The 23,683-nt window shown below is 37.5% G+C and overlaps 1 protein-coding gene across 10 annotated transcripts in view; it reads right to left on the bottom strand.

The window, feature by feature from the left end:
* Nucleotides 1–12,582: 12,582 nt before the first annotated feature.
* tenm4 (teneurin transmembrane protein 4) overlaps nucleotides 12,583–23,683 on the bottom strand; it is a 294,119-nt gene continuing 283,018 nt past the window's right edge. For all 10 annotated transcript variants that reach the window (XM_067450936.1, XM_067450931.1, XM_067450930.1 and 7 more), the window contains one exon: nucleotides 12,583–16,255. In XM_067450936.1, coding sequence (XP_067307037.1) covers nucleotides 15,497–16,255 — 759 coding nt within the window. In that variant the 3' untranslated portion in view covers nucleotides 12,583–15,496. The remainder of the gene's footprint in view (nucleotides 16,256–23,683) is intronic.

The raw sequence follows: 23,683 nt of genomic DNA, 5'->3' as shown, positions 1-23,683 counted from the left end.
CAATATGATTTTTCCATAATATTTTGAATTATTGCAAAAAAATAAGATCTTATGAATTTTGGAGCCTAAATACAATTAGCAGAAATAAAAAGCTAACCTTAAGCTGTAACTACACCACGATCTGTCAATATCAGCACCATCAAGCTTCCAAAAACATGCTCCCCAAATGTCCGAGATAAATGATCACAATGAGGCTGTAGACTATAGAGAGTAGATGAGTTTACCTGTTTGGTGTGCTGGGGTGATGTCCCCGACAAGCACTGTAGTCACATTTAGCAACTTGTTAGTAACTGCTTTTTTCAATACACATAAAAGCTTTAAAAATCACAAGTGGGGTATTACTGGTGTATTTTATGTCGTAGAATGTGAAAATATCCTGAGCTTGTTTTAACCACAGATCTTATTTTAGGGTTTTAATCAAAATGCCATTCACAAAACCCACTTCAAAAGGATGAACCGGAAGTACTAAATTGCTAACTAATTTCTGGGTTTTGTCCAACAAAAATACATCATCCCATGCAGCATTCTATAGAGTTTTCCATTAGCATGTTAGTAAGCTAACAACATGATACTCTAGCATAAAAGCATAAAAAAGCAAAAAAATTGATTGCACATACAAACCTGATTCCAAAAAAGTTTGGACACTGTACAAATTGTGACTAAAAACAGAATGTGGAATTTCAATATTTTATCCAGAATAAAACATAGATGACATATCAAATGTTTAAACTGATATGTATAATTTTAAGGGAAAAATATTTTTTTTAAAGATATTTTTTAACATTTATTTTATATTTTAAATTTCATGGCATCAACACATCTCAAAAAATTTGGGACAAGGCCATGTTTACCACTGTGGGGCATCCCCTCTTTTTTATAGTCTGGGGCCTGAGGAGACAAGTTGCTCAAGTTTAGGAATAGGAATGTTGTCTCATTTTTGTTGTCTAATGCAGGCTTCTAGTTGCTGAGCTGTCTTAGGTCTTCTTTGTCACATCTTCCTCTTTATGATGCGCCAAATGTTTTCTATTAGTGAAAGATCTGGACTGCAGGCTGGTCATTTCAGTACACGGATCCTTCTTCTACGCAGCCATGATGTTGTAATAAATGCAGAATGTGGTCTGGCATTGTCATGTTGGAAAATGCAAGATCTTCACTGAAAGAGATGACGTCTGAATGGGAGCATGTTGTTCTAGAACTTGGATAATCTTTCAGCATTGATAGTGCCTTTCCGGATGTGTAAGACCATGCCACACGAACTCATGCACGCTGATAACAACTTGGGTTGTGCTTGTCCTCTTTAGTCCAGATGACATGGCATCCTGGTTTTCCAAAAAGAACTTAAAAAATTCAAAATTATCATCAGACCATAACAGTTTTCCACTTTGCCACAGTCCATTTTAACATCTGCGCTTCCGGATCATGTTTAAATATGGCTTCTTTTTTGACCTATAGAATCCACCCTGAAGGCGTAGAATCCACCCTTGCCACCATTAATGTTTTCTGGAATATTCCTGAGCCAATGTTGTGATTTCCATTACAGTAGCATTCCTTTAATGTGATGCAGTGCCGTCTAAGGGCCTGAAGATCACAAGCATCCAGTATGGTTTTCCGGCCTTGACCCTTACACACAGAGAGTGTTCCAGATTCTCTGAATCTTTGGATGATATTATGCACTGTAGATTATGATAACTTCAAACTCTTTGCAATTTTTCTCTGAGAAACTCCTTTCTGATATTGCTCCATTATTTTTCGCCGCAGCATTTGGCTAATAGGTGATCCTCAGCTCATCTTGACTTCTGAGAGACACTGGCACTCTGAGAGGCTCTTTTTATACCCAATCATGTTGCCAATTGACCTAATAAGTTGCAAATTGGTCCTCCAGCTGTTCCTTATATGTACATTTAACTTTTCTAGCCTCTTATTGCTACCTGTCCTGACTTTTTTGGAATGTGTAGCTCTCACAATTTCCAAAAGGAGACAATATTTGGCATGACATTTCAAAATGTTCCACTTTCAACATTTGATATGTTATCTATATTCTATTGTGAATAAAATAAAAGTTTATGAGATTTTTAAGTTATTGCATTCCTTTTTTTATTTACAATTTGTACAGTATTCCAACTTTTTTGGAATCGGGTTTGTAGAAACATTGGGTAGGCTATAGCTGTGCATGTTGTAACTGTATTTATTATAATTGCTTACGCAATAACCCTTGGATGATGTGTTTTTTTTTTTTACACTGAAATTCTCTATGAATGCCTTTTGTACTGTTCTCTATCTGGTAAATTCTCTATCTGGTACCTTTTGAAACACCCTTAGTGGTGAGAGCACATGTTCCTAAGTAGGCAGTAAAATAGGATTTGGAACAGAGCCTGAGGAAATCCCTGAAAGATAATCCCGAAAACATTCTGTGGTTTCGCTATTGACATAATAAACAAGCACAAGCCCAATCAAATTTGCATAGAAAAATGAGAGTGGAACAACATCAGTGATGTCTGCATCTAAATAAAGCTTTGTTCCAAAATCTGGTAAACTAGAGAGTTACAGTTACATTTTTTTAGCTGAGCAACTCTGCTGTGATTCGAGTCTCTTGTGGATGATTTGAAGAGCACTATTTGTGTGATGTGTGGGCGATAAGAGTGTTGCTCAGTTGGAATGCAGATGCCCATGTAGGCAGCAGACAGCCGGGCAGCTCACTAGGTTTTGGAACAAAGCCCGAATGCAGTTAAAATTCAGAAGAACTGGATTTAATACTTGGAAGGAACCATTTAAATGATATAATGTAACTACAGGACCACCTTGTAAAGCTTTATTATTTATTCTTATTTTTATTAGCTATATTGTATTATATTATATTATATTATATTATATTATATTATATTATATTATATTATATTATATTATATTATATTATATTATATTATATTATATTATTATTAGAACTGAGGTAACTGCTATGATAAAAGATCAAACTTCTAGGTCTTTGCTACAGTTATTCATTTAAATAATCCCTATCCTGATAGGATATGCTGTGCTAGAAAAAAGTGTCTGAATCTTTCTCATGCTCATATAAATTGAGCCTAATAGAGACTGATAGGACCATTTCTGAACTGAATATGAAAATGCTAACTGTATTAATAGTATCATATTTTAATCTCATGTACGCACTGAACTTTAGAAATAGCAGCTCTTGGGCCTCAGCTCTGCAGTTGCAAACCTTCTCGTAAATGAAAAATAAAAAGTGATGTATCAGTATGGGTTTAATGGGTATTTGAAACCCATATGATCACGGACAGGTATCTAAACAGCTTTTCTTCCCAAACCGCACACTGGTCAGGCAGCGCTTGCCTGTTGACATAATATCTCTTACGTCGTGAACATGTCACGTGAACCCTGAAAAGTGAACATGTCTTAGAGGACAAGAGTGTAAAATGAATGGCAATCTTTCACACATAGAAACATGCAATTCTGGTAGTCTGGATTCAGAATGCTCAGTACTACATGTACAAATCACTTATGATGCTTATCATGCCAGTCACATATAAAGCTATTGAAAATAGAAGAAAACCTTTTAAGCCAGTGCAAAGATTGGACTCATTTTCCAGGAGCCATTTGGATGCGGAAGTACAAGAGTGGAGCTTTTTTTTTTTTTTTTGAAGCACCAAATTATTGGGTTTTCATTTTCTAAAAAAGGTTAGCAAAAGAAAAATCTTCCATTTTTATTATTATTTTTTTAGATTTTGATATAAAAGAAAACAAGCACCTCGATTGGCACTTATGAGCAGGTGAAAAACATTAAAGGGCAAGGTCCAAAATCGAAAAATATCATTTTCAAACCCGTAAGACATTTTCTTCTGAACAAAAGTAAGATATTTTGACAAATGTCTTTTTTTTTCTCCTTTTATTTTGTCAGTTCAATAAAAAGTCTGGGGTTCAATGGGGTGCACAATCTGACTATCAGTTTATGGACAAAAACATCATTCAAAAATATTTTATTTTGTGTTCCACAGAAGAAAATGAGCCAATTTTAGATCATGTCTATACCTTTTTTAAGAGCTTCAAGAGAATATCTAAAGCTTCACATATAACACAAAAAACTATAAGTAATAAAAACAGATTTAAAGGGGTGGTTGATTATGATTTCAGTTTAACTTTAGCTAGTGTGTAATGCTGCAGTTTGAGCATAAACAACATCGGCAAAGTTCTGACGATCAAAGTTTAATGTAAAGAGAAATATTTTCTTTTAAATAATTTTTTTTAAGGACTACAAAAAATGGAATACATAAGCTTCCTCCCTCCTTATTTACATAAACCCTGCCCCCAGGAATACACATGTTGAGAATTTATAAATGACCATGACAGAATATGCTGATCAATGACTTAAAGATAGTTTACTCCACACCAGCTATGCATACATTCATCAACTAACATTCAGAAACGTCCTGTTGCATTCTACATGCTGTCACTTCTTCTTGAGTCTCTCCATCATTGTCCGGTATGAACATAAAAGGCTGAACAGTTTCATTGCCTGCATGTCTACAGGTAATCAGAGCTCTGAGCTGCTAATGGCACATTCAAGTCCTCCTGGGATGTTGGTATTTACGAGGTCGTGTTTACGACATCCTGTGCGTTCAAGTATCGTTGGTCGGAGCAAGATTGCAGTGTACCTTCTCTTAATAAATTTCACGAAAATACAGCAACGTTTGTTAACTCTGCTTATAGAAAATGAAGAACACAGTTTTAATCTTTTACGTTTTTTTAATTAATCTACGAAGCCACTAAACACGGGCGTATCCAGGCTTAAAGAAAATCCCGAACTTCCCACTGGTATTTACGACTTGGTGGTGGCGTTTATGTTCGTTCAACCCGTAAATACGATCTTTGCAACATGACTTGAATGCACCAGAACACATGCTATAAAAATGATCTGGGGGGTATTTTGAGTTAAAACTTCACATACACACTCTGAGGACATCAGAGACTTATTTTACATCTTGTAAAAAGCAATCAACCACCCCTCTAAAATGTGAAAATATTTGGTAACAATTTATATTAGGTGGCCTTAACTGCGACTACTAACTTTAAGTGTTTTTATAATTTGTATATATATTTTTATTCATTTATGTTGACTGTTTAGTTAAAAACAAAAACCAAATGATAAATCTTTTTTCGGCCACTAGCTGAAATAAATGCTTATGCGAATAAAGAGTAAATTAAATCTGTTTATCATATAAAGCTATAAAGCATTCATGTCTTGGTTAATATGGATTCATTTTATGATCTCTTAATGAATGCTTTAAACCGTCAGAGTTTTGGGTGAATAGACTCAACGGTGGGACAGAAAATTCTCTGATTTTATTAAAAAGATCTTCATTTGTGTTTCAGATGAACAAAAGTCTTATGGGTTCAGGACGACATGAAGATGAGAAATTGATGACTGAATTTACATCTAAAATAATCCTTTAAGAACCAACAAAATGAAACGAAGCAGTGATAAAATGAGCTTTCTTTAAAGTACAGATTCTAAACCTGCTAACATGCCCTCTCTTACTAAACTAGTTAGTTTCTCATTTCCTAGATACTAGCCTGTGCCAAAAATAGAAATGACCTTAAGGGTAATTAGCTTAATAAAAAGCATTAGCTATGCTGTCAATATGATTTGCATAATGTGTGAAGTCAGTCTTTCTGGCGAACACACACAATGTCAGTTGTCTTTACAGACATGGCACAGAGACATTTCTCGGGGGCCCTGGCGTTGTTCGCACCTGTCACGAGGAATGTTGGGGGATGGGGACAACAACACCCAGCTGAGGTCCCTTCACTGTCCGCCTGTCCTGATGTCCATCAACATCAACAGCCGCTTTTACACTTTTTGTTCCTTCTTCGTTAACATTCTGTTGAACTACTTCTTTTGTGTTCCACTGAAGGAAGTCAAAAAGGTTTGTGAATTTCATAAGGCTGTGCAAATGATGATAATTTTTAGGTGAACAATCCTTTTAAAGTGCCCCGATTATGCTTTTTTAGATATGCTCATGTAGTGTGTTAATTAGATGCTTGTAAATGTAAAAAGTATGCAAAGTTTTAAAGTGCACGACAAAAGCTGTGTCCGAAATCGCATACTCTCTTGATACTTATTTTAGGTATTAAGCTACTTTGCGAAAGCTAAAAAGTTATATATAGTATGAATGTGTGTAGAATGAATGTAATCTGGACGCACTACATTCACCATTTTCTCATTATCATGTGATCTAATAGTGTCGGTAACATGCTATTCACAAATCCTCTCCAGTGGCCTCAAAAGTATCCATCGTATGCACACTTAAGAATCTTGCCAGAAGTAGGACATCCTGGGTCTTTTTGCCTACTCTTCTATGAGTACTGTGAATTCGGAAATACTTAGTTAGAAAACTTTATAGTAGGGAAATATGGGTGAAATGACTAATCAGTAATTAAAGTCTTACTGCCTGCTCCAACCTATTTTTTTTTTACGGTCTATGGCTCCAACCTATAGAGACAGAGCACATTTAGGCCACACCCACACTGGGGTTGGGGGAAGGGTGGGGGGGGGGGTACAATCCAACGCTCTCCATTGACTTTGTATTGGTTGAAGCAGTTGCCTTGTCATTTCTTACTTACAACAAAAAGCAGAACAATGCCCAAAAGCTGATATGTGACAAGGTGTGTAGCAAACAAGCTAAAAAATAAATAAAACACAGAACTACGTTTGTATAAGCTGTCAACCCCCCCCCCCCCCCCCCCCCAAAAAAAAAAAAAAAAAAAAAAACGAGCATTTAAGGAGACAAATGTGGATACAGGCCACAAGACATGAAGCTTCAGCAGGAAGAAGGGGTCCTGAAACTCAGAATGCCTTAACACAGCTGCAGATAAAACGTTCCGGCTGGATCCTGCATCTCGTGTCAGGTATGAGGGGGAGAGGGGATAGTGATTGCAGTTCCAGTTTTTGCCACAATCTTACACACACTTCCTTAAATAAATCAATAGATGTCATGTCACTGACTAGACTGGGTAAACCCAGCCTGATCTGCTGGCGATTTGATTTGGCCCGGCAACTCTGGAACTCTTTGGTCTGGAACACATTTCTTCTGCTTCTGTTACACTTTTGTGGGAACCAATCGCAGACTGGCACGTATTAACGGGTTTAACACGATGACAGATATAGGCTGCGTCCAAAAACCTAGGCAGCTGACTCGTTGCCTCGCTGCCTTATGCGACAATGGCTTGTAAGGCAGCGTTTAGTGAATAAAAGTACCTCATGAAACGATTTCGGACAGACTTCTGAGGCAGTGTAACGGTTTAATGATCTACAGCAAAATAGAGCGAGCTTTGGTGAGAACTAAACACATTTAAATACTACATTAGTCATTTCTCGCTAAAAATGACATAAGAAGTGAAAAATATTCTTAACAAACTGACCCTTCAAACGCAACTTTCGGACACCATCTTTTTTCCCAGCTCAACTGTCACTGAATGGAAAGCACAGGACTGTGGGATACCAAAGGCATGAAGGATATTTTGCTGCCTTCAAAAATTGATCAGATTAAGGTAGCTCAGGAGACAGGAAGTGAAGCAAACATTAGATTCGGACATTGCTTGATGCCTTCCTGCCTTCAAATGTGTCCTCCAAAGGCAGCATTTTTCAGGTTTCGGACACAGCCAGAGAAAGGATGGGTCGTTGCCTGTTGATCTTGTGGTATAATTGGTTAAAGGAATATCCAATTGCGTACAGAGTCATTCAAATAATGTTCGTTGATCATGCTTCTTGGGCATTAGAAAATACAGAGCAGACTCCCCAGACCAATGTTCAATTTTAAATTAAGCTTGGTCTGGTGAAAGTCAGACAAGTCACTGACCCTAATTACAACCCTAATCTTAAAAATCGGTTTCCGAAAATAATCTGCTTTAAGCACATTTGCTGTTACGCATCAAATACATCTTTCCTTTATTGGAAGTGTTTGATGTTTCCTAATCGCTGCTTTCCCACAATGCACTTGTAAACAGAATGTAATGAAACTTAAGCAGAAACATGCCGGTTTGAAGGCAAAATGTAACCTGAGAACTTTGAAAGAGCCAATCAGCCATCTGTCACTAAAAAGCACAAAGAAAGAAAATTAGAAAAACCGAGGAGAACTTTTTGTTTTCGCTTTGTGCCCAGGCGAGTATTAAGAAGCAGGAGTATGATGGAAGGGGGGGAGGGAGATGTCAACACTCATTTTCTCTCGTCTCTTTATTTCTCTTGTTCCTGCTGTCTAGTTTTCACAGGTCAGCATGAGGTTACATGATGCTCCTGCAAGAAGAGGCACGTTTTCCCTGACAAAGATGTTGCCTGAGGATTGTCTGCATTAATGTCAAACTATGAGCACTGTAGGATGCAAATTAGCTGCCTATTCATCATTGTATCATTAAATTGATTCTTAAAGTGCTCCTATTATGCTATTTTAAATGTTCCCATTTTTTGGAGGTCTCATACATCGCAGCATCACCTCTTTCCCCACAGAGTCCGAAATGGTTCAACAAAAGGATTCAGTCTCTCTAAGACGGCGGCAACAACAACTTTAAAATGACAAAGTATTTGAAATCAACATGATTTCTTAATGTCTAGTGACATAACAGGGCCATTTTATAAATAATTGAAATACATTTCTTACAGTTCCTTTAAAAATCCAAAGCTGTAAAAGGTTGTGGTTGGGATTCCCCCCAAAAAGTTATATTTATGAGTAAATAAATACATTATAATATATAGTCAACTTTTTTTGCTTGAAAAAAAAAACCCTTTTTAAAAAACTTTTTAACCATTTAATTTTAAACAGAAAACATTGCATCATATTTTAAATAGCTTTTCATCAAGTCAACACAAAACCAAAATTGACTCTAGTTTCTTAAGAAGCATTGTTATTCTAGATTAACCACAATAAGTCTTTGTAATATTTAATCAAAATCAATGTAACTTATTTTGCCTTTTTCATTTCCATTGGCGTCAAGAATCCCTCTATTTCTTCAACAATTCAACTGATTCCCTATGGAAAAATACTTTTTCTTGCTGAATATTTAAATATACTAGGAATTAGATTACAGAAATAAAATGGTTTGCAAACATTGTTTCGTGTTGACTTTACATTCCTTAACTTTCTTTTGAAAGTGAACAAATTAGGTTTATGCGATTTTCTGTATTTATGGAGAGAAATAAATTAATAAAACGGACTGCCTCTCAAAGCATGAATATAGAAACAGTTCTTGACTGATTTTAATAGTACCCACTTGTCTAATGTTTTCTCAACACTCTCTCAAGGTTCAATTTACAGTCAAGTAGGAACAGATGGATAGAAGAGGAAGTCCTGCAGGAACGCACTGTATTTCAGCCTCGAGCCCTGAACATTTAATTGTGAACAGGTTTCTGACTAAGAGCTTTAGAAATAATAGTCAATCACTTGAATACCACGCTTATCTCTTTAGACACACATATGCAATATACATATGAAAAGTGACACTTTATTCATTCCTAATGTTGAGAGATTTTATGTATATTGGAATCTATGGTCTGCTTTAGACTTTACACTAAATAAATGGATTGTTTAACCCTCATCCTTCCCTTGCCCTAAAATTATACTTAATTTTTTATTTGTCCAGAAAGCCTATTTTATTTCATTTTGATTTTGATAATATATTTTCCATTTAGTATTTTTAAAGCAATATGGAGCAACTGAGCTGTTCTGCTGGGTCCTAAAGTGAAATTCTGTTCAGAACGCATTTGGATACACATAAATAAAAAATTTTTTTTTGGTAGTTTTAGCATTTTTAGTTTGAATTTTGAGCACTTTTCAATGTATTGAAGCATTCCTCACATTTCATTCATTCCTATGGGGGGGGGGGGGGGGGGGTATTTTTTTAAATATTTTTTTTAAATTAAAATAAATAAATAAAAAATGGCCGGGTCATAATGACCCAATGAAAGTGTAAGGGCTAAGGACTGTTCACTGAAAGGTTCTTAGGGGAAGCTAAAATGTTATCATGCTAAATACACAATACTAAAAGGAACTTTTAATAACATACACTGACTTTAACACTGATACCGATGAACAAAATTAACATCAAACCTCCATGCAAATCTTTCCCAGGTAACACAGAATGTTTTAATTCCATAACAAGCTACAAAAATAATGTCGGAATATAACACTGACATATAGCCTGACAAAATCTCATCTTACCGAGACACTGATTCAGGAAAAAGAGTTTTTCTCAGGCCTTCTTTACCTAAACTGTGTCTTGTTTCTCAATGCTGTCGAGTGAAATGCTTTCTCATTCACTGGTTTATTTATTGACATGCTGAAATGACTCATCTCTTCAGAACTGATGCTTGCACACAGAGATAGAGATTCTAAGGCTATCCGTCAAGGATCAAGACATATTAAACCAACTTTTGGTATACTTCCTGAAGTACTCAAAATGCATCAGTTGCAATAGTGCTAAAACACTGCATTTGTTCAGACATTGCTTTACATCTGGCTCAAAAAATACTATAAATATATCTATTTTTTAAAATGACAACTATATGGGGGTACTGTATGTTTCGTTTTTGTGTGACTCTCTACTCCAGAACCTATTTCTGTGTATGAATATTTCAATCACTCATGGAAAAAACTTCCGAAAATTGTAAACACCTCATTACACAATGCACAATTAGATGCCAGAACCACTTAACGTCAAATTCCACATTAAAGGCATTCATTTGCAGTTCCACTTTAGAAGCAAATTGACATGAAATAGAGTCAGACAGTGTACTTTATCCCCCTGTGCGCCACATTGTTAGTATAAATTTGGATTTATAGTGTTTGCATGCATCTAGAATCCTTCGCGCTGAGGAAAAATAGTCCTAATAATATTACTATAAATGTAAAAGATGTGAATTCTGAACCTGATAGTCCTAACCCGCTGCTCTCTTAAATAGTTTTGCAGCATACAGTATGCAAATTTCTGCATCCATGGAATATCTTGATGACCTACTGCATTTACCAAGTATTAGAACATCGTTATATAACGTCATAACATAATATTCTAGGGTGACATTAACCCAAACACATTAACTGCAATTATAGCCTATCTTTCTCTTGGCTTATTATTTGATCATATGGCACAGAGTAAAAATATAAAACAGTAATTATGAGATGAATGTTAAAGTAAGAAATAAAGGCACACTCTGAGGTTTAAAGTCTCAAACCTGAGGAATAATGTCTAAGTAGCACATGTTTCCCATGTGCATATACTATGGATGTACTTATATAGGAATTACAATATATGGATAATAACTACCCCATAACCTTAACATTAACCCATGTAGTTACCTTCTATTACCCAGTAATGTACACTGTAAGTAGATGTACTGTAAAATAAAGTGCAACCAAAGTCTAACTTAAAAGAAACAATTGTATACCTGCTTAAAGTCATTGCAAAATCTAGGGCCCTATTTTAACAATCTGAGCGCATGGTTTAAAACGCACGGTGCACGTGCTTTTTAGGGCGTGTCCGAATCCGCTTTTGCTAGTATAACGACGGGAAAAATTGTTGGCGCATGGTCTAAAATGGTTGTCCATATTCTCTTAATGAGTCATGGTTTTGTTTCGGGAACAACGTGCAAGAAACCAATCAGAGTCTCATCTCCCATTCCCTTTAAAAGCCAGTTATGCTCGCACCATGGCAGATTCGCTATTTACATTAGTCATTACTGCAAATAGGTCATTCTGATACATGCAATGACTATCCATTATGACATGTAGACATTTTCTATCTTTATGTACACAATAATAATGGCCCCACTTTATATTAGGTAGTCTTAAGTACTATGTACTTACATCAAAAGTACAATGTACTTACTTTGTTCAAATTGTAATGCAAAGCACTTTTGCTGATATTGAGGTGGGATACGGGTAGCTTTAGGGACAAGTGTGGTGGTGTGGGTCAGTTTAAGGCTAGGGTTAGGTGTAAGGGAAGTGCCAACTGTGTAATTACAAATGTAACTACAGAAAATAATTACAGACGTAATTAAATGCAGGTATTTTTAAAAATGAAAGTACAATGTAAAAACATGTATGTATAAGTGCATTGTATCACATTATTAATTACAATTTTACTACAATGTTATAATCCTTTTTTTTTTGTACGTGTACAAAAGTGTACATGTGTTGTGCACCCGCCTATAGGCGCATATTACTAACGCACCCTTTAAATAGCACAAAAAAAAACTGCACTATTGACTTTAGACCATGCGGGTTTCAGTTGGTCAATGCCGCAGTCGATTTCAGTTGCCTCAAAATAGCAACACGCCAACAATGAGCCTGAACACACTTCACTTTCAGACTTGTCAAGTGCATGATAGTGCCCCTAAAGCCACAATTCAAATTAAGAAACAAATGTATTAAGTCATATTGAAGGATATAACATAACAGTGATAAAGCTGCAACTAGGGGAAAAAAAATCGTTGCAATTATTTTCACATACTAAAATAAGTTAAAGAATACAAACCAGCAGAAACCTGTTTCAAATTTCGATGCAAATCACAATGACGTGAAATAAATGTAAACACAAAATATTCTTTATTTTTTCGTCTAGACTACACAGATTCACTGCTGTAGCTCTAAAAGGTATCTACAGTCGCATTTTATTTACAGCCAATTTCTTCTCATCTTATTTACATTTTCAAAGAGAAGCATTTAGAAACACAGTGTTGAGAACAAACGAAAAGTCCAAATGAGTCCGAAAGTGTAGAAAAAAATAAAAGCCTTGTACGATGCATTTCAGTGCAATTTAAGACAAATTGCATTTTTTCCTTCATTCAACAATGTTATTTTTAAATACAGCGATGTTGTCAGACTCATGGTGTCACTGCATTCAGTGACAGTAAAAGAAACCAAAATATGCTCGACAGTATTATACAGCTTAAAACACTTGAACTACTCATCTCGGTGACCATCCCAAAGTGAGTTCACCCGAGAGCGATAGCGGTGGCAGATTCACATACCGAAAGCTACCACGAAGTGCCATCTTCTCCGACATATTAGCATCATCCCACCAGAAATAGATGGTGTTTGAATTTCACATATCCAGATGGTGGGTTGACGTGCATTTCAACCTCTAAACGACGCACCTTCAGGGCTTAATGCATTTCAGACGGACTTTCACGTTCAGAGCACTCACGACGTCGCCCCGGGCTTGGAGATCCTTAGGGCAAAGGCTATTCACAGGGGATGTCACCTTTTCTTACCACAATGTGCAGTGCTTGGAGCACTAAGTATATTCCTTTAAAAACAAGAAAGGAGTCTGAGTGCACGTTTAAGTAATGTGCTTATTTTTTAAGCATTCATGCCGCTTTACGCTTGAAGCGTTTATTTCACTGACAAACATGAGGATGTACACTCCTCTAAAAAACACAGCACTAAAATAAATACTGTCATTCTTAGGAATGGTCCATATGCAACTCTTTGTTGTAACCATGAAAACAAATTAACTGAATTGACCAACTCTCTAGACTTTATTCCATGTGTTGAAACATTGTTCAAGTACAACAATTAGCAATGAAAGGGACAAATTTTCACATTTTTGCATGTTTTCACAACTGTTATTATACTGTGTATTGTGAATGTTTCCATAAAATAACGTGTTGATCTCAAACGATTTTCTTTAAAACGAAAATCCTTCTTCATAAAGTCTTAGTAGCTCCATTCCAAAACCTAGCGAGCTGCCTTGCTATGTACCACCTATCAAGATGAACCTCAATTCAGTTCCAAAAGAGTTTGATGTTAACATGTTGCTATGCTAAATGCACAATACTCTAATGTGCATAAAACTGCATAGCATAAAAATAGGCTAAGTGTCCAATTAGACTACTTTTATTAACTCTTTCCACAACATTGACGAAAATTTACAGCTTTGTGTTTTCACTGTTATACGGTAGGGGGCGCTATTACACATCTTCTGAAAGAGTGCAGAATCTCCTTGTCAAAACATAGACGAACAAGAAGCAGAAACAAGCAATATCTTATGTAATCAGATGCATATGTAAAATAACGCGTTCATCAACATTAAACGGCATACAAATCAAAACTGCCTAATGTTACTGAATGAAATGTCGACCCAGGGCGAGCTATAGGACTGTAAAGCTTTGTGGGTGTATGGATTCAGTCTACTCCATCTATGTTTTGATCATCAATCTGAATCCAATCCAGATGTAGTCTTTAATAAAATGCAATTTTCTCAGCTTATTGGTCGAAATGTTGCTTTTTTATGAAACTTAACCACATTCAAGTGTGGAAATACAAAGAATCCATTAAGATAGAATAAAATATGTTTTGTGTGTGTGTGTGTGTGTGTGTGTGTGTGTGTGTGTGTGTGTGTGTGTGTGTGTGTGTGTGTGTTTGTGTAAAGCAGAGGCTCTGTTCTTTCTCTGGGCCATGAATATTTTGTGAAAATTCTTTAAAAAATGTTGGCGGTGACTGGCAACTTAAAAAAACAAAACAAAAACACTGACAAGGAAAGAGTTAATATTTCTGAGCACTAAATAAAATACAAAAATATTTACAATCAACATTTCTCTCACCTCATCAGCTATCTTGGATTGTTCTACTTGCTTCACTACCTATTAGAATAAATGTTGCATCAGGAACGACCCTTAAATTAGGAAGGCAGATCAATAGGTTTTGGAGCTAATTTCTTTCAAAAAGTGTCGATTTAATTTTCACAAGTACCTTCAAAAGACCATGGGACTACCTGTTTCCTATTTATGTACTAAATTTCTGTAAATTTTTCAGATTTTAAGAGCACATTCTTCATTCTTTTTTCATTCTAAATGTGTGTTTAGCCATTTGGTCAAAATCTGAAATAAAAATAATAACAAAAATGGATGTTACCAGCAAGCCACCCAGTCCCAAAATATTACAAGACACCACAGCAAGTTTGAACATGAGATGGGTTCAGCTAGGAATCTGAACTGCAAACACCAATGTCCTTGTTTAAGTATGACACAGCCGGTAGGCTTTCAAGTATAAAAAGAAGCGATTAAAAGAGGTCTCTCCTTGGCTGAGGCGCGGGAAAAGGCAGAGTGGAGTGAAGCTCGTGAATAACAATCTGCTTGTCTGGCAGCAGGCTGAGCCAGTGAGCATAATGCATTACCAGCCCTCTTCCTATATTCCTTTGAGCAAACCCACAAACACGAAGGCAGAGCCGAATAAACCGCCGACACTGCCATATGCCGTCTTCTAGCAGCCGCACTTGAAGGGCGAAGAGGGTTTAAGAATTACCAAAAGAGAGAAGGGCACTCTGCTGTCGAAACAGTGCAACTGTTTGCAACCATGTACATCATGTATTAAAAAAATAAGTCTGGCACAGTCAACATAAAAATAAAGTAACATAATATGGTCACAAACGCAACTTGTCTTTGGCAAGAAGTCCTGGACGCTGAGTCCGAGCACTGGTTCCCCTTGCGTTCATGTCACCTGCGACCCATTTCAGTCTGTCGCAAGAAGTGGACGTTATTTACGTTGTCGGCCAACTCGGGGAACTGATCGACCGATACTATGTAGAAGCCCTCGTAGCCCTGCACGCGTCCGGCACTCAGGAGCTGCTGCCTCTCCCCATCCGTCCAAGCCCGAGAGCCCTCTTCTCCTTGCCGCAGTCTGTGACGCTCACGAGCCCACGCGGCCGCGACGGCCCTCTGGCGTGCGAGCTCCAGCACGCGGACCTTCTCTTCGTCTTGACTGCTGCCGTAGCGGACGTTGAGGCTCAGCGTACCGTACTGCAGCTGGACGTCGGTTATGCGGCGCGAACGGCCTCCGAGGACCGTGTTGACCTGCGAGACGGTTACGTTCACGCCCGTCTCCAGCGTGCGCTGGCCAACGGTCATGCCCAGCAGAGACAGGTCTCCCTCTACCGGTCCCGATTTGATAAAGTAGTGCGTGTCCAATCCCGCAATGGTGAAGTGTAAATCCTGCAGGTATGTTGCCTTGTCTAGGACTGCAGCGATCCGCCGCCCATCCTCGTTGGCCAGGCTGATGATGTCAGCAGCAACACGGCCCTCACGGATGGCTACTTTCACGCCTTTCCCGAAGAGCGACCCCCCTGTGGCAAAGAGCACGCGGAGAGGGGTTTGAGGGCAGCCGGAATCACTCGCTCCGTAGATCTGGCCAAAACGCTCCAATCGGACGAACGACTTAAGCTGCCTCTGGACTTCGCATTGCACCCCCAGAATGGACTGCAAAAAGACAAACAAAACACTGTGAGTGTCCTGGCATCAACTTTTTGTGGATTTCACTGTGATTATAGGTGACTACTTTTATTGAGTGAATAAATTAAATATGATATTGCATCTCCAGAACAACATTCCAATTACTGTTGGCCACAGCTAGGTCTGTGGTACTACTGATCGAATGTGACACATCATGACATGGTTCATCTCAGCAAAACATTGTATGTTGTAAATCTTTGCAAGTGATTTTCACATTCATTATGTTATCTCCTCCAGTGGCAGGCGTCATTGCGCACACCGCCTTCACTGCTGCCATTTCCTGGGAGTAAGTAACATTTCCTGATGGCTTGTGCAGGATGGGTGATCTCAGCGGGAAACTCATCCTACCCCCACGTTCAGCTGCTAAACTTTCCCCTCGACCAAGAATCATGCTGCTTCATTAACACTTCAAACATTTCACGTTTCCTGATATAACTACTGTACGTAGCATAACTCATTCTATTTTATGTTCAGGTGAGAACGAATGTGAATCGTGTGATTTGTTTTTGAAGATCATCCATCTGACACTTCAACACTTGAATAACTTTAGCAGGGAGTTTGTAGGGAGTAAACAGGTTCCCATGATTTTTTATTTTTTTTACCTCCCATAGCTTCTAAAGAGGCTTGGGGTTCTTCTCACAATTCTTTTTTTAAAGCATCATTTGCAACCAAAAGTATTTAAAAAGGTACATCAGTTGTGGTTTAAATAGCACAACCCATTTTACTTAACATTTTCAACAATGCTTGTGAATAAAAATGTAGGGAGCTCCTAAAGTAGATTGGATTGAGATAATAGGTGTTAATCTGAGTTCATAATCAACTGTCACTTTTGAGGAGGAATTTTGACATGCATTTGGCAGTTTTGACATGCAGTTTTGACAGAATCTTTAAAGGTGATGCCACACAGGGCATTTTTTTAAGCAATGTTGCTGTCTATGGGCAACCAGGTGAGACACAGGGCCCACAACTGATCTAAAGTATCCAGATAGAAATTGCGACCCGTCACGGAAACCAGTGACACAAGTCGGCAGCACTACTCTCGAGCAAAATGAGAAAAAAGCTGTTTTTTTTTCCCTCTTCAAAATAGGTGGTTTTCACTTTTTTGCAGAATCTGTTAGTTGATATCACGAAGAAGCCTCTCCATGTTTTAGATAGCACGGTATTGGTATATTATAAGCATACATTTTGAGGTTGAAATTGCCCTGTTTTGTCTGTGTGTATATACTGGCTTTAACAAAATAACTTTTGTTATTGCCCTGCCCTCCAAAGGACACGTGAATAATTATCTGCGCAGCACTCTGGCCGGCTCTAGATTATATCAAAATTCAATGAAGATGGACGCCGTAAAGATTATCGCAGACGAGCTGAACCGTGGCAGTTACACCGAAAATGTTTTGAAGTAAGATAAGCCGGATGCTTATGAACAAGCACCTCCTGATTCTGAAGACGATGAAAGCGGCATAATAACACTGAATAATATCCCGAAATCTATAACTGAGCGAAGATGAAGAAGAGGATGTATCGGCCTGGTGTCAGACGAGTAGGATCGTAAGATATCAGAGGCTATATCGATAGTAACATTTGATGGGATAAAGACAGAGAAATGGGGAAAATCTGTAAATTTGACTGTATTTACATGAGGAGAAAAGAGAACTCTCTGCATGGGAGATAGTCCTGTAGCCAGAAGCTTTCTCCAGACATTAGGTACAACATACGGCTGGATTCTTTAGCTGCGGAAAAAGAGTGGCAGGACATGCAAATTATTGGACATTTAGATGCAAACAGATGCATGGTACATCCACAAAGTGTGCCCGAACGACTTATTTCATTCGAGATCTGCAATAATACTTTTCTGTTTCTTATGGGGTAAGTTTCCATAAACATCAAAGTTTGTCATTTGTGTTCATTCTAAGAACACGTACACCTTATCTCATGTTTAGACCTTCCCACACCTATCTATTGTTATTAACTGTTGTTTTAATTGTAATCGTAAGCATCGTACCACTTGCCAAAAACCTCATTACTATAATGGGCTTTTAGATGGTAATGTTAGCATCTGCTATCCTTTATTATTAATATGCGGTCTGATTTTTTCCCGGTGCGTCTGTCGTTGCTATTTAACCATGCAGCTTTACGGGGGGAGCTTTACAGGGGGTATGGCTTATAAATAAAGTAAATAAGTCCTATTGCCACTCCCAGCAAATGAGAACGGCACAATCTTTAGATGCCGTTTTCTCCCGCTTAAACTTTTTTTAAAATGCCTACCTTCAAATAACTACAACCTCTCCAAATTTGATCAGATTTTCATGTGTTACATATCATTGGAAAGCTTGTAGACTACACTTTCATAATCTGTATAACCAGAATCTGTATAATCAGAATAAGAATAACTAAAATGTACCAGAACTGTACTGAACGGTGATAGGCAACATTGCAACTATGACAAGAAAAGGACATGTATGCTTGAGCATTCACTCCTTTTTAGGGTCACATTTTGTGACATCATGTCCCGTTTTTGGCTCGTTTTCATGTCTTTGGTTCGTGTTATTCGAACCGCTCCAGAGTGGACAGAGACCCGTCTTTTCAGGGTTTCAGATGGCAGTGTTCATAATTATTCAAACAGCTGCACTAAAACAATCGCGTCAGGGTTTGTTTTAATTGAACCAAAAACGGCAAGTGTGAACACCCTTAAAATTATGGTAAGAGTTTGTGATGGTGTATGGGGAGTTTAGAAATTAACATGCATTAATACATTAAATATGTCCAAATTCCTTCTTAGTTAAAAAAAAGAAGGGTTTCATGTTGACTTTCACAGAAATAAAGTGACTTTTTTCAGGCACTTATTGCTATTAGCAAATCATTTATTGAAGATAAATGAATATAAGACTTTCTTTAGGGCAACAATAATGCAATGATAAGTGACCCTCTCCTTTAATGTGACGATGGGAAATCCTCACCCCAAGAAAAGATTTAGATAACCACGCAGATGGATTATACTAGTCCTAGCAATAGCGATTTCTGTGTGTCAGTCTCCAGGGCTCCTGTCTGGAAGGAGAAACAAAGCCCAGCTGAAGCTCTGGCACTGGAACAAAGTTCTTATTATTTCCTCCAAGTACATGTCCCCATCTCTCTCTCTTCCTTTTTTTACTCTCTGCTGATCACTACAGATTAAATTACTGAACATAAGGGGGAAAAAACGGAAAAAAAGAACACATGAAGTCTATATAATGTCTCAATTGCTTCTTCTGGACCTAGACAGCAATGAAATTAAAGGCCCTTCATTTTCCGTGTTACGCTCCGTGTTGTGCACAGTTGAGCAGGCAAGCATTTCAAAGTATACTTCTCTGGCCGTGATAGACACTTTCGGTCACTTAAGTCACTCACACATGCACTGTTGTGTCTGGGCGGACACAAAAATTGGGCTGCATGTGAACCAGTGTGGAACACGGACATCCAAAGTTTACTTTGGGCTTAAATGTCATGTATCTGAGATGTTTCTCCTGATGTAAATACCTTGATAATCTTACATGAGCCTACTCTAGAGTTTCAAAAGAGATCAACCTAATAAAAAAATGCATTCCTTTTCTATTGTAAGAAGGAATTTAAAATCCCTGCCTTAGAGGTATAATAACCTTAGACCACAGTATGTTTGTTTACTCCACAAGCCTTCTCATTCTGGTCACAGTTCACAGGGCACAGAGAGATAAACGGCGGGTAGGGACTGTCTATGCTGCAACCTACCCATTTTACTTTTCTCTGACAAAAAATAAATAAATAAGTAATACTGCATCATTCAAATAGCACTGTGCAGTATGACAGCATGGAGGTCTATCAGCGCAGGGCTCCGATCAAAGTTAAAATCAATCTGCGGACATCCAGTGGATATCAGCCAGCACATTTACATCATTTTTCAACCACATAGGGCTTCAAGACCCTGGGAGTCTAAACGAGGAGAAAGAGAGTGATAAAAAGTCGGCATTCACCATCCAGCTGTTGCTGGAAATTTTCAGAGCACTAAATCTATCATGTTTGGACTAAGAAGCAGAACTTCTGCTCCAAAATACCTCCAATTGAATTAGGAAGTGCTTGCTAAGCTGGGCCGGTGAATTTCATAAAGCTACTATTTCATAAAGTCAAACACAAAAAAATCTACATTATTGTAAAAATCTAAAAATTGTATTCTGTGAATTGTCAACAAGGCATTTTACAAATATTAGTTCTATATTAGTTAGTTTTTTTTAATTAAGCATTTTTGCCACTAAATTCTCATTAGAGGATTAGTTCTAAAAGAGTATAAATCATTGTTACTTTATTTCAATCTTAATCTTAATCTCTTTAACTCATAACAGAAGTAGCAATGTCTGATTTGTGAAGAAATCATTCTACACTATATTGCCAAAAGTATTTGGACACCCCTCTAAATCATTGAATTTAAGTGTTCCAATCAAATGATTGGCGGTTACCAGTAGAATGGAACTTGCCTAATACTGCATTGTGCTGAGTGTAAAGTTTGGTGAAGGGGGTATTATGGTGTGGGGTTGTTTTTGGGAGGTTGGGCGTGGCTCCTTAGTTCCAGTGAAAGGAACTCTTAATGCTTCAGCATACCAATACATTTTTGACAATTTTATGTACCCGACTTTGTGGGAATATTTTGTGGATGGCCCCTTCCTGTTTCAACATGACTGCACACCAGTGCACAAAGCAAGATCCATAAAGACATGGATGAGCGAGTTTGGTGTGGAGGTGTGCATGCAAAGGCAGGCGTCCGAAAACTTCTGGCAGTATAGTGTAGTTTGAGAATTTCAATGAATCAGTTGATTAAGTTGGACTTAATAGGACAGAAAAAAATGGACTGAATGATTTGTTCAATAATTGAAATGCCAGTTCAACTCATCTGACCTGTTTGCAGAGTTTAATCCAGTACATAACCACTTAAATATTTGAGCTGTATGGACCACACTGATAATTGATTTTTAAGTTTGAAAACGTCAGTCCTTTTAACACTGCAAAACATAATGAGTAGACCATGGTTATACTGTCTTTAATTATTTAATCAGAATTTGAATTGAGTAAGGACATCATATTAATGAAAACTTGCTGAGATGCTTGACTTTAATGAAAGTAATGTCACTTTTAAAAAACTAAAAACTAAAAACAACAACAACAACAACAACAACAACAAAAAAACCTCAATGGTCTCAAAAGGGTTAATCTTTCTGTATACAAAAAATATATTTGTAGGGTTTCTTAATAGTTGCAAAATTGCAAATATCAGCCATAAAAAAATGGAGAAAAGGCTATTAGTAATGAAGGGCCATTTCCTCTATGTCTTTAGATACTTTGCACTCCAGGTCTTGTAAATGTAACATGGCATTATGGTATAAACAACCCACTTTAGACTCTCAAAAGAGAAGCAGTACAGCTGCAAGGCCATTAGTAGTTTTTTTTTTTTAATGCAGCTGCTTTAAAAGCACATAAATGACCCCACAATTACATTTCCAAAAAGCAAATTGGTTGGCAATTAGAATTGTTTACAGCACCCCAATAAAAGGGGAAATATCTGCTTGTGGGGCTGAGCCAGGAAGAGCTGATTTATAAGTAACTCAGTAAACTTGACTATGCAAAGGACTGTGGGACACAAACTGTTTTTTTCCCCGGTCTCACTTCCACAGTAAGGTTTCAGACAACATTCAAAAGTTTTTACTGTGTTGTAAAGAATATATATATATATATATAACATTTGAAATGGAAAATTCAAGCAAGGGTTTGGAATTGAATTAGGCTCTTCTTTTAAAGGCACCTTGAAAGAGCTATTGGATGCACTTCTAAGGTTCCCATAGGAGAGGAACCCTACGAGGTACATGATAGAGGGAGTCTCTCTGGAGGGCTGAGATTGCTGCCCAAAGAGAGTCCATCGTTGCATCTTTGCATTGTGTCCAAGCTGATTTGAAGTCAGCCCACACCACTCCCAGAGAAACAAACCTTCATGTGCAATTCTTGTAACTTTTCACTGATTTTTGGGAAGTGGTCATACTAGAAACAGTTATTTCCCTGTCGTACATTTTGCATAGCCTTGTTTTTATCAAAAACTGGAGATGATGGTTGGATCCAATGGCCACAAGTAACTGAACCCTAATATTTTTGTGATGTATTGGTGGAGACTTTTTAAATGCATGCCAGACCATTTAAACAGCTTTGCATGTAAGAGCACACTATGAGAGAAATTAAATTATAATGGTTGGTTCCCAAAAGAGAATTCATTAGAGAAAGAAAATAAGAAATGTTCTGTATGGAGTTGGGTCTGCATTGCCGTGAAAACTTTTGAAAAAGAGACAACTCAACTAAATAAAAACAAAATCTGGAGTACTTTTTTTGGATAAGTCCTCCTTAAAAGTGTGAAAGCGATATGAAACCTGCCAGGCTGATGGCTTCAAATAGCTCCATCACATTACATTTAAAATCTCATATCTCATTTCTCATGTCTGAGGCACACCCATGTCGCTCAGCTTCAAATACTCACATATTATTAGAGCTTGATAACAATTATACTGTCCCCAATGTCCTGGGGGCCCACTAAATCTAGTTATGTTATATATTTCCCTACTCTTATAAATTAACACAGTACACCCTTAAAAATAAAGATGCCACGAAGAACTAAAAATGGGATTTCACAGTGATGCCATAGAAGAACCATTTTTGGTTTGCCAAAAATGATTTGGTTCGCCAATGTCGCGTGATTTCAGCAGTTTGGCAGTTTGACACGCGATCCGAATCATGAATCAATCCGCTGATTCATGACCGTTTGAATCTTTATTTGAGGTTTGAAAACAAACGCGGAAGAGAAGACAATGCTGAATAAAGTCGTAGTTTTTGTTATTTTTGGACCAAAATGTATTTTCGATGCTTCAAGAGATTCTAATTAACTAACTGATGTCACATATGGACTGCTTTGAGATGATTTTATTCCCTTTCTCGACATGGACAGTATAGTGTGCATACACTTGCATATGCTCTCAGACTAAATATAAAATGTCTTAAACTGTGTTCAGAAGATGAACAGAGGTCTTATGGGTGTGGAACGACATTAGGGTGAGTCATTAATGACATCAATTTCATTTCTGGGTGAACTAACCCTTTAAGAACCTTTATTTTTAAGAGTGCACATAAATTTATACCCATGGTTTAGTCCGATGGTTATAAATTAGTTCAGCTCAATCAGCTGCAAACATAAGAGAGACCCAATAAAACCGCAAGTTCCACCACAGCTAAACAAAACCAATCATAGTTGAGGCTGATCCAAGAACAGTTGAAGTTAGAAGTAACAGTGGAAGTGAGACTGACTGAAAATGTCAGGAAAAAAAATCTGCGTACCAGTAATGTCATAAAAAAGGAAAG

Source organism: Pseudorasbora parva, chromosome 8 (genome assembly GCF_024679245.1).
Source record: "Pseudorasbora parva isolate DD20220531a chromosome 8, ASM2467924v1, whole genome shotgun sequence".
Taxonomy (NCBI): Eukaryota; Metazoa; Chordata; class Actinopteri; order Cypriniformes; family Gobionidae; genus Pseudorasbora; species Pseudorasbora parva.
Note: the sequence above shows the minus strand (reverse complement) of the source record. Positions and strands in the feature narration are given on the sequence as shown.